This window comes from Sipha flava, unplaced genomic scaffold (genome assembly GCF_003268045.1).
Source record: "Sipha flava isolate LNK unplaced genomic scaffold, YSA_version1 111_pilon_pilon, whole genome shotgun sequence".
NCBI classification, from domain to species: Eukaryota; Metazoa; Arthropoda; class Insecta; order Hemiptera; family Aphididae; genus Sipha; species Sipha flava.
Window position 1 is genome coordinate 1,342,590 of NW_020271729.1, and position 12,973 is coordinate 1,355,562.

The window sequence follows — 12,973 nt, forward strand, 5'->3', positions numbered from 1 at the left end:
TATTTTTATAGGGATTTTGTTCCGTTATTATTTTTTGTTCGTAAACCATTCGTACCTTACCGTTTTTATGCAATGTCGTCCAGCTCTAATGGAAATACATCAATTTTGAAAACCGACAACGACCGTTTGTCCGATTCTAACGAGTTAGAAGATTCGTTTAATTAAAGTATTATTGCGATAATATATATTATAATATTAATCGAGTCCGCGCGCTCGATCACCGGCTGCGCCCCTCGAATACGATTAAAACCATTTATTTACTGTTTTTTACTGTTTTCTTTTTTTTTTTTTAGTTTCCGCGTTGATCGTAATCAATTGAATGTGGGTGTTGGGGACGTTATCTTTAAACGAGCGGAGGCGGAACTTAATGCGAAGTGTTGCTGTACGCGTGAGAGCGAGCCGTTACGTATTATTGTTGTTATTGTTGTTATTATTATCCCGAGAACACATCTTCTATGTCGCGCGTGTTACCAGGGTTGATGGCAACGGGGGGAGGGTTGTGCGATTACGATTTCGTCCTGACCCGCGTCAACGTGCCGCCCGTCGGTCTGTTGGCCGACGACATGGATCGTCCGATCTGCCGGGACGTGGAACGGTCGTCCTTGATCAGTTTGCCGGTGCGGCTGGTGGTCCGGATGATCACCTCGTCCAACAGCGATGACTCCTCGCCCGAGCTGCCTCGGTTTAGCTGGCCGCCGCGGTTCTTACGGCCCGCGGCCGGCGACGGTCGTCTGCCCGCGCCGGCCGCCGACTCCTCCGGATCGCTCCTGGTCGCCTTGACGGCCGCGTGCTTCGTGCCCTTCGCGTTCGACGGCGCCCTGGGCGGCCGGCCGCGTTCATCGTAGTCCACGGTCCGGCCCTCGCCGGGCCGCGGCGCCCACGGCGCCAGCACCGACACGGACCGCGACAACGTGCGCTTGTGCGCGCCGCCGAACGCGTCGTTCTGCGACGACAGCTCTTCGCGGCTCGCCGCCCGTCTGCTCTTCGCCCCGAACACGGACTGATGCAGCTGCCGCGATTCCGGGATCTCTCCGACTGCACCGTTCATGAAAACACGCGAAAGCACATTAGCACACGTCGCTGATATTAGTATCGTTTCGTTTTTTAATAAATATAGGTAATGTCATTGGGCGTCAGTCGTTATCGCCAAAAGACTTGATTTTCGTCCCCGCCAAATTTATTTCTACACAACTGTCTAAATTATAGTTTGAGGACCATTTAAAGTTACCCAGGGGCCAACACGGAGAGGCGGTTCTTATTGATCCCCAAAAAATTGTTTGACTTAATTTTTGGATTCATATTTTTGAACTTCAGTTGAATTCTATTAATTATTTCGAATAATTGTTGTATACTTTTTTTAAAAACGTCATTCTTGAAATTTTTTTATTTTACGTATTTATTGGATGTATTAAATTTTATATTCAATAAATACGTATATTATTCAGTGAATAATATTCACGATTCATACTGTTATGTTGTCACAGTACTGACATATTCGATCACAGTACTCGAATCCCGATAACACAGACACTAACTACGTATGATATAGGTTATAACTTATAATATTATGTAGTTCGATTTATATTTATTTATAATACTTCGAAATTATTGAAAGTAAAATCAATTATCTCTTATATATTTTCAATATAAAATGTTGGCTTCTCCCGAATCTCGATATATATCGATAATCGATAGACTGCAGATAAACAAGGGGTTCTCAAACGCAATTACAATAATATAAATAGAAATATATTTGGCGGAAACGAAAATCAAATTTTTTGGCTAACCGCCCATGTCATTTACAGTCTTACTCGAGGGCCAATGAGGTAATGGTTTTTATTTTTATTATTTTTTTATAATGCGAGTGTTATTCTTGTATTTACTGTGTTAGTATTGTAGCAAACATTAAACTGTTATGATAATTTATTTATCTTTACTGTTTTGATCGATCATGACCGCAGGACGCGATACGCACGAGAAATTGCTGAACCGTCGGATTTGTGGTGGTGGGCGAAAAACGTACGTCGTACACGAAACCGTGTCAACATGTTGAACCCGAAAGCACGTGCTCACTACCTGTCTTAATTTATCAATATTGTTTCCAAGCGATCCGTGTCACTTTTTGTTTTCATTCTATAGTTTTCCCCGCAAACCTTTTTGGTACGCATCGTAGTCGGATACGCGATCGCTGCACGTATCTACGTGTACATCAGTGGTGGTTTTACGGGGAGGGGGAGCGATAGGTGGACCGCTTCCCTTGAGCGGTGTAAAAACTAAAAATATGAATGAGAAAACAGTTGACTAAAATCCGTTTTGGCGATAATTTTATGTCAAAACTGTTTACAAAAATGTTTGCTCCAATAGAAGTTTGACTGTTAATTAAGTTTGAATAAAAAATAATTTTTGTTTTAATTTTTTATTGACCTATATTTTTATGTTATACCATTGTGGTATAAAGTTTATAGAATTTAAAATTTAAAATACTTCTCGTGTATCAAACAACAGGAAAAAATGAATGGGATATGTATGCAAATTGTAAGTACATGGAAAATATTTTCGCCATCCTCCCCTCCTCTTGAGGTTTCTCAAGAACCGCCACTGGTGTATATACGGACGTGCGGTGAAGTTAGAACCGTATGGAGGAAAAGGCGATTTCGCGGCGCACGAAAAGTACACGTTTTCCGTTCGGGGATGGTAAGCACGTTTCAGATCAACGTCGACGGAAAACCGACCGGGTGGTGTTACGGTTGCGGGAACATGATATGATTGTATGTAAACTGTATTGCTTACGTACCCGTCGTAGCGTGGAGATAGACGGTGGACTTGTGGGATTTCTGACTGCTGTCGCCCTCGGTCGTGCTGCCCGCGGAGCTGTCGATCAGTGAGTGCCGCTTGTTGGCCATCAGCCTGGGCGATTGGTCCATGTCCAGTGAGTTAAGGTTCCCCACGCTGTGGTACGACCGGGTGCCCGTTCCCCTCGACGGGTTGGTTCGATCGTTCACCCTGTGCACCCTGATCTCGTCGTCGTTCTCGCTCCCGGACGTGAACGTCTTCGATCTCTGTAATACGCACAACGGTATAAAATACATTTATATTATATTTACTGATTGAAAACAGAATCTATGTTACGTTATACTATTAAAAGTTAAAAGGTTAAAAGTATCATGTCTTAAAATCGGTTATGTCACTGTGTTCGTGTAAGATTTGTCCATTCGTGTACCTATACGCATGTCTGAAATCGTGTACGACGTTCTCTAACGCTTTCAAAACGCTAATTGCGCGGGTACTTAAAACCACATTGGACTATCAGTTGCAGCAACAGTTAACTAGTTCTAAGACATAATATTATTAATCTCTGGGCAATTAATGACAAATAATGTTTTCGATAAAAAAAAAATCGTCTAATTTTTTTTACAAATTAAAGATATTTAAAATTTTCCCATTTCCCTGGAACAATGAAAATACACGAAAAAAGTTACAAAAAAAAAAAACCCCGTCAATCTTGCGACGGATTCTCAACTATGTAGTATACCTTGTTATTGCTGTTGTTCTTCTTGCCGAATCTGTCCAACGACTTGAACCACGCGTTGTTTCCGGTCGTTTTCGGGGGTTTGATCGGCGACGACATCCTTCGGTTTCCGGACGCCGTGCGATTCCCGTGCTTATTCTGTGTTGATAATAACAAAAATAAAAAACTGGTGTAATAATATCAATATTATGAAATATGAGGCCCTCTCGCGGGATTCAGCCGAACATCAAATTTCCAATGATGATATTTTGTATTGTTTTTTTTTTTTTATCTGCATCTCGATTTTCAATCGAGACCTAAACATATATATATAATTGATGTGGTTTTGTCTAGAGAATAAGTGCAAAAATAATTTTCGTAATAGGTACACTTCATATTTACTACCGTCGGTAAATACATCAAGTCATAATTTCTTGTTTTCCCCACAAAATTACATAGAAACGATGTTGTTAAAAAATATCCGTTCGAGCTCTGCCGGTAACGTCAGTATATACTCGATGTATTATATACATGATACAATAAAACGTATAAAATTCATATTTTTCATACTACACATTACATTTGAAATAATTGTTTGTAGCATGCGATGTAACCTTCAATTGAGATAAGCATTCTATATAAACGTACGAGTATCATGGAAATTATGTAGTTTTTTACATAATAAGTATAATTACCTACTTATAATGGCGATCAATAAATCTATTGCATAAAAACGAAATCTGAGTTTGGTAAGTACCACCACTATTTTTTTCCCCAGCTTACCCTAAATAGGTAAGTAAATCGTAGTAATTTAATGCGATTTATTCTGTATACGTATACGTAACCAATAAAATAATAAAAATTTAATTAAAATTAAAAATTATTAAACGGTTAATACATACTTGATAATTAATACGTAAATAAATAAACAAAAAATGTTTCTATAAAAACAAATAAATAGAAGCTTATCGTAGTGTATAATATTTGTAATTGACCTATTACCGGTTTTGAATTAAAAATGTTGTCATCAGGTATATACAAAGTTTATAAAATTGCGGCTGAACTGGGAAAAATAAAATCGCAACTTAATAAGAAAAAATAAAAGAAGGAGAATGCATTGAAAAAAATTTAGTCGTTTTATGAGTATATATAGACATAATTTATTTGGCTGTAGTCATTTTTCACCAAAATTGACCCAAAACATAAAAACATGTGTAATTTGCACTAATATTTTTTAAATGCGTTTGTTGTTACCCCAAAATAAGGTTATGTTATTTGCACCAAAATTAAAATCTATTATTTTTTCGATAGTAATCAATAGTACCAACGTACAAGTTTCTTGGTATCGAGGTATAAGAATCTAATAACAGAATTTTTGGTTTTAGATTCTGAGTCGATATTTAACTTACACCGAGGTCTTACGGTACTTCAGTATTGACCTCAAAGCTACCTTATAAGAATAGTCAATAATTTATGATAACAGTAAAATAATTTCATTATTTTAGGTAAAAAATTATTATTGTCATTCGAGTTTATCTAGTCTCGACGTCTATACCGAGGAATAATCGAATATTCGATAATTGAAAAAATAGATATATTCATTTTGGTGCAAATTATAAATTTTATTTTCGAATACTTGAGGGTGGTGCAAATTACAAACACAACTTTTGAATACCTGTGCGAATTACATATCTTTAATTTGATGCAAATTACAAAATCCCATTTATTTAAACAGGAGAAATCATTCAAAATGAGTTCCTGTTAGACATATGTATGTTAAGAAGTACCTACAAATACTTTGATTACTATTATTTATTGTTATCTAAAATGTATCGGTATAAAGTATTATTTTTGAAATCGGTTTATATATTTAAAATACTGATAAAATTATGTTTCTTTATTTCATTGTGAACGCAATCAACATTTACATTAATTCGGTTCTAGGAGAGTTACACATACACAACGAAATGAAGAAAAATTCTAATAGTATATTCATTTCTATACATAAGCTTATTTATTTGAACGCGTAACTGATTTCGCGAAAATTTTTTATAGCACGCTTTCGAATTTTCCGGCACATACTGCTTTTTATTCAGCCGCGAAGTGCGCCGTAGTGCACACGGTCTCGGGCCCTGATCCGGATAACGCAAATCTATGACTTCGCGTGTTGCACGGACAACGTCTGCACGGGATTAATATCGATTCGGATAGTGGCGTAGAAAGACTCTCTAGCGCCCCTGGTAGGTAAACTTAGAAAAAACCGCTTTTTAACCAATTAAAATTTGATTATACAATTTATATTTATAAGTTTTTATTACAGTGTTCATTTTAAACTTTGAAAATTTGCTTTTCTCGTTTCATGACTGGTAAATTAATCGATAATTCCTTCATATGAAATTTTTTATTCAAATTCCCCTGTGCTATTTTCATAATTTCATCGATAAATTCACACGCAGACAACACCTACGTATTTCAAAAAGTATAATGGAAAAATGTCGATTGTAGGGTAAAAATACGACTTATGCACAATTTTGCGGTACTTTACAATTCGCGCTTATGGCGTAAGCACAGTTCGCCATACCCTTGCTCCTCCACTGGATTCAGATCATTTGTCGCGGGACTGACCGTGGCGGTACGATCAGGTGTAAGCCGCAATAACATCTCACACGTACGTCGGTTGCGGTTAACGAAATTATATCTCTATCGGGGTCTTGTGCTTTTTAGAATTACGTGCAGTGGAGCTCGATCGTTTTTTTTTCTCTCTCTCCATAATCCGCGTGACCTTGGACCGTAACGTACTTGGCTGTTTCCGACGTGTTCGCATTACGTTTGTTGCGGGCACACTGCAGCCCGTACGGACCAAAAATGGTAATATAACATACCGGACACATTTCCACTGTACGCGGTTTCCAATCGTTACACGACTGCGGCCGTGGAATTGTATACACGGTGGTTTACTAAGCACACGCCACCCTTTTTGTGCTTGTTTCGTGCATTTTTTTACCCTGAAATTTCGATTCACGGAAGACTTATGCGTTCGCAGCACTTGCTCAAATACAGTTATAGTTTCGAATTATTTCAACGGAGTCCGTGAGCTGCTTACAGGTGCACAATATTTTCGATTTTCCCAAATTATAGATGCCTTTTTTTTTTTTTGCGAATGTTCGAACATCAAAAGTTCAACCTACCTTGTTAAGATATTTGACGCTTCGGCTAGTACGTCAGCCGTTTTCAGAAATATACACTGATCCACCGGACGTATCTCACTTGGAATAATTTTTTTTATGAGCAATGGTGCATTGGTTTCAAGTTTAAAAGACCAATACAACAATACCGTTCACCCATTCCCGTATCTCACCCGATCTAGGAGTATTGTTGCCTTTTTTTTCGATTTTAATGTTCGTTGTTGCGGGAATGAAAATGTGATTCGCGAAACCAATCGGAAAAAATCTCTCACGGATGCTTCCTTCGTTTCTTACCTCTTTATTGTTCCGTAATCGCTATAAACCGATTTGAATTGTCACGTTCGGCACACGATGATACGTCGTAGATACTAGTAATGTGAATTATTCAGTTTAACGTGAAAGCAAATCGTGTTACTTACAACTTACTCGTATTCGTATATTTTTAAAAACCTTTACCGGACGGGTTTAGTAATTGTAATTTTGAGCTATGTATTGATTTGTTATTGAATATTGTTCTAAATGTATAAAGTTTTTAATTTCATTCCAATGATTCAGATAAAAAATAGATTTTTTTTCTGAATCATACCTTGTGTTCGTATACGTGTTGGTAATGACCGTTTAAATAACACGATGATTTTTTTAAAATTAAAATTGTTTTAAAAGTATTATTTTTATGATATCATAGGTAAAGTCTTGTATCGATTGATAAAAATGTTCCTTCTGGTTTTTATTACTCTACTGATTTATCTCGTTGCTCGTGTCTATTTATTTAGTATTTCTATGTAACCGACCTCGAGGCCGTCGAAATGAAAATATTGTTTTTTCGGTGACCAGCTGCTGCGAGTAGCCGTCGATATATTTGGTTGTTTAAGGTACCTAGAGATTTTCGTAGCGTTACATAAAACATCGCGGGATCGGTATGTCTGTAATATTTGCAACGAGCGAGGCCAAGGATGGACAAGGATAGAGAACACAGGTGGAGCACCGGATGGCCGTCGCGTGCGCATATATGGACATCCAGGTTAGATCGCTTGAATAATACGTAGAGAAAGCATTATATTAATTGTGACGGGAGTTTTGATCGACGGAAACACGCGGTACGACTGGTGGCATGGCTAACACGGCCTTTCCCTCGAAAACTATAAAAATGTAGTATGCGCCGAATAAAAAATAAAAATATTATCGGCATAGGTTTTTTTTCGTCCGAATGAAAGGCGATAAAAAAAAAAAATTTACTCCGCGTTCGGATCATATTTTCGAACAAATAATATACGGTATATTATCGTCAAACGCAGGTCGCGTCGATACACACGTATATGTACACCACGCGGATATTTAACGATTATTTATTTCAATATGGTTGGACTGGAAACGGTTTGAACACGAATGATTTTCCCGTGGTCTCGTCTTTATAGCTGCTCGCACGCGCGCAGTCGATACACGTAATAAAGTGTTGTGCGGAGAAAGGATGTAACGCGCACATAGCAGCGGAATACTACGCGACAAACCAGTTTTCGGGTGTTGACCATTATGGTTCGCGTCCAAATAAAGACGTACACGACATCGTATACACAATACGATACGCGGCTGCAGTGTGGGTATTGCGTAACATCGCAGTCGGCTACTTACATCAACCGAAAACGAAGATTTCCTCAAAGCGCGTTTTCTACGCGCGAACTTCGTAACGGTACAATTTATATTACGTACGCGCACGACGGAAGAGGGATTGTACTCGTACGGTGTCGAGGAGTAGTGCATTACGGATACGCATAAATGGGTTAGGTACGACTTCGGTAAAGCAACCGGACTTTGTGTACGCGTTTCCGAAACGAATTATTCTTCCTTACCTATTCCCCCTCCCATGTCGTCGACCAGTGGCGTGACTGGGAAAAAATCTAGTAGTGGCAAAATAATTTATGATCAAAATCCTAAGTCCTCTTAGTTATTTTATAATATGTTAAATAATACATTACATTATTTTTTAACTTATGATAATTCAAATATTTGTATTGTCGGATAATGTGAGAGGAGGCAAAATCTCATACCTTTGGCCATCTCAAAATGATCAGGGGGAACTTGCACCCCCCCACAATTACGCCACTGTCGTCAACAGTAACGGTGTACGCGACACAATGTGATACTTCGTTATTTATTATTTATTATTTCGTTTGAATTAAATATCAAACCGTCGTGTTTCGAAGTCGGTAGACGATTACAATTATTATTTTACGTTTACGCGCCTACCGGAGTACAGCTGCTGGTCTCGCCGGAACCGCGGAAAAAACGTTAAAACGTTTTTTATAACGTTTTTTTTTTAAACGTTGTTACGCTTTTAGTTCGCAATTACCTGCTGTAAACCTTACGCGCGATTTACAACGGTCCTTGTACTTTCACCCCGTTGGATGGATAGAACGGACGTGTAATACCACCAAGAGATTTCGCGTTTGGCGAAAATTACGCGACAGCCGCTGTAATACCGATTACACTGCACTCGCTCTCTAAACCGTTACGATGGAGTAAACGCGTATTTGGCCCGCGGCTGGAAAAAAAACCGTACACGAAACTAGTTGAAGGGGGAGGAGTAAGTTTGGAGAATTAAGTTCTTTGAAAAACACGTCCCTTCGAAATCATATTTATAGGTGCGCGTTGGACGTTTTGTACCGATGATACAAAAAAAATGATCAGAAATATATCATGTTTTTCATCGTTGTCGTACATAACTGTAATCAGAGCTAAAATAAATTCATCTCAAGAATGTAAAAATGTAAGAAGTGTGTACTGTAACCATTCAATGTTCTTAGGCATCTGCAGTCCTATAAATTATGTATATTATTTTCTCTACAATATGGAAACTATACCTTATTATCACCCTAATATTACCTTTACAGATAACTACGGATAAGTATGCCAAAATCATCGAAAAACAATATTGCAATAAACAGGTGTGTTACCGTTGGATCAGATGGAAACGTTTCTTCACGGTAATAATTGTGACTCCAACCTTTTTTACCTTAACTCGATTACTTAATAATACTGTTTACGTATAATACATAAATAATACGTAGTAAAATAATAATTATAGCATATATTTAGCGCATTGTTGTTATCAGTTAGATTATATTCTCCATCGTTTTACCTGTCCGAAACAACATCACATTAAAGAGACTGTTAGGTTTTGTCTGGGTTGAGCCCGTGAAACCAGATAGGATTGCCGTTGTTGTGGAATAATTGAGTTAAAATCGTACCTACCAAATAAAATATAACTCATAATGACCACTTCTGTTTTCCGTTGTTTCGTGTCGTAGCAGAAATCGCGTTATGCATAATAATTGCATTATTATTGCATACGAGTGTAATAATGTGAATAATCAGTTTCGTTGCTTAAACGCAAATCAAAATTAATATACCTATGGGCCGGTTCTATAAAGGGTCAGTGAGGATATTCGTGAGCGCACGTACATTAGACCTAGTTACGCCGGTGGGCCAGTGTGATCATCTAATATGACCTTGGTCAAACACGTGTTGTGGGTAAAGATAATAATATTGATATACAAATAATTATGATGACCATCAATGCTATGTATAAACAATAAGCGTGTAGAAGTTAAACGAACGCAAAACTACAATTGCACGGCGATATTTCGAACGAACGTGATAGAAACGCACCCTCCCCCCAATTGTTGAACTGTATGCGTGTTAATAAACAAACATTTTACAACTATAAGATACCCGTTTAAAAACCATAACAGTGTTGAATTTAGGTTTTTGTCATGTAATTGTTGACTGTCAACCCTAAAATCACTGTGCCGTCGTTTAATTACGGAGACGAAATTCATAAACGTACCTATTTCATGCGTCTATTAAGATAATTGTCAGAGACTAGATCTCGCGAGACCAAAGAAATATTGAGTTTTAGACAATATTCGTGTCCAATATGCAACTAATTCACTGCGTGACCAAGATAATCCTTAGATACCCTTAGATACGAAAACCGTCTGAGATATTGATTGTTCCCAATTCCTATAAGGTTGGTATTTTGTTTTGGATTGTTCTCGACATGGGCAACGAAAACAAATTATGAACACTGTACTTAAGTGTTGTCCGTGGTATTTCGCAGTGATCGTCTTGAACAGGTTGAACCGTACTAAAATGTTTACGATCCATATATATATGTTTATCAAAAATAAAAAGCTTAATAACATGTTTACGCGGCAAAAATCGTAATCGCTGAAAAAAATTTTCTGTTACGGGAAACGTTTTACATTATTTTCGATTACTTGATTTATAAGCAAGACGAAGGGAGAACGCGCAATAATAAAAGACATCGTTGCGCGGTATTTACAAATAATAATAAAACCTACATGGCATATATAGGTAACGATAAGAATCTGATACTTTATGAGAAACAGAAATACGTAGTAAATACTATGTTACACGTCCGAAGTGGTGTAGGTAAAGAAAAACGTAATTCAATTAAAGCGTACGTACTCGTAGGAAATGCTTACGTGTTTTTGGGGAGGGACGTAACCCGATTGTAAGTAGTTTTGATGGTAGGACGAATCGCTGCATAATTTTACGTTCATAAATTATACGCATTTGTATACTTCGTAGATTCATAATTGGATAGCAATAGTAATAATAACAACAACGAACTATCGATTTTCTTAAACTTAACACTCTCACATAGTTCGTTTCACCTAATACAGCGTACTCGAGAATCCGTACGGATTGTGCAACGCCGTGCATAGAAATGCAATCGCGTATCTATATTATTAAACGAGTGTGTTGGCGACGAGGTTTCGACCATGCCCGTTCGACATGTTTACACAAAGGAGGAGCTCGTGTTTCACACGGTTTCGCAATGTTTTTTCCAATAACATATTGAGGTTTCCCCACACGGTCGCACCAGGCACTAAAAGCGGATACGAAACGACCGCGCGACAATGAACAGTATGGTAATACGGATGACATTCGCTGAAATACTTCGTCCGCTCGGGAAACTGTTGAGAACCGTACCGAGACCAATTGACCGCAACGCAAAACCGCCGGACATCGTTATACCGTGAAGTTGGGCAACGCTGTCGCAGTAGGAGCGCAGCACCCACGCGTTTGCCACCGCGGGAAACGCCTCCTATGTACTACGTTCGCGCGCGCGTTATTTTTACGTACGAGAAAAATTGCCGACAGAAATGTTGGGGATCGCGGCGTCGTGTTCCAATTCATGAGTAAGCGCACGGAAATCGAATGCCGTCGACGGGGTGAGAACTGGCAGACGTTTGTCCGGGTGCGGCAAGGCGAGGGGTGGTCCACGGGGTAAGGGTGACGCGTGATTCACGTGGTCCCCCTCGGCGCCTGACAAGCAGCGGCGGCCGTAGTAAATATTCCGGGGAGACTTATTTTATTTAACATAAACACCACGCAACAACGAACAAGAAAAACCCTTTTATTGGAAAATTAATTATACTCAATACTTAATATAATGTTTAGTCAATATTTCAATGGGACATTTTTTTTATAAACTAATTAAATTTTGCGATTTTTTTTTTTTGTCTGCGATCTCGCAGATGACGGTGTACGGCGACTAACGATGGATCGAAGGCACGGAAATTATTGTCGTGAACCCAGTTTCAATAGCGTCTCAAAGTCTCTCCCGACGAGCCGCCCCTGCCGACGAGGGCTTGCCGTCGTCGCGGAGACGAACAGTTCCACCAACGCGCGTGTTGACGAATCACGCGGGAATTTCGTGCGGTGACTACGGCTTTCTGGGGAAAAACGTAGTAGAACAGAATGTTGTGGGCGTATGCGAATCACGTACCGGACCATACGGAACCGACACTTGGACGGCTTAAGAGTGTTTCACGATCGGGTATGGCGGGTAAAAGTAGGCCGGGAGGAAAAAGTGCGAAACAAAAAAAAAAAAAAAAAACCGACGACCGAACGAAAAACATATTTTACGTCGGCCGCTACTTATCGTGTGATTTTCGACATTCGGACTTCTGGGCGGACACCGGTAGCGCGTCGTAAAACATAGTGTGTTCCGTTGAGTATACTCACGTTGTCGGATCCGGTGAACACGTTGTACCGTTTGCGTAGCGAGGACGTGTACGACTCGGGGTCGGACGAGTTGTACTGCGCCTTGGCCGCTGGCGACGGCCGTTTGTTCTCTTTGGACGCGGACGAGCCGCCGCCGTCGCCGCCGCCTCCTGTGAACAGCATTTTGAACTTGTCCAGCCTGGAACGCTTTTTGGCGGGTTTGTCGGCGAACGAGGTGGCGGTGGAC

General features: G+C 39.3%; 1 protein-coding gene across 1 annotated transcript in view; it reads right to left on the bottom strand.

Annotated features, from left to right (window-relative positions):
* Window positions 1-278: 278 nt before the first annotated feature.
* Window positions 279-12,973, bottom strand: part of LOC112688840 — a gene marked incomplete in the record, with an annotated part of 28,613 nt that continues 15,918 nt past the window's right edge. Inside the window, 4 exon segments of the mRNA XM_025562229.1 lie at window positions 279-1,035; window positions 2,795-3,059; window positions 3,533-3,667; window positions 12,748-12,973. Of these exon segments, the coding sequence (XP_025418014.1) occupies window positions 506-1,035; window positions 2,795-3,059; window positions 3,533-3,667; window positions 12,748-12,973 (1,156 nt within the window).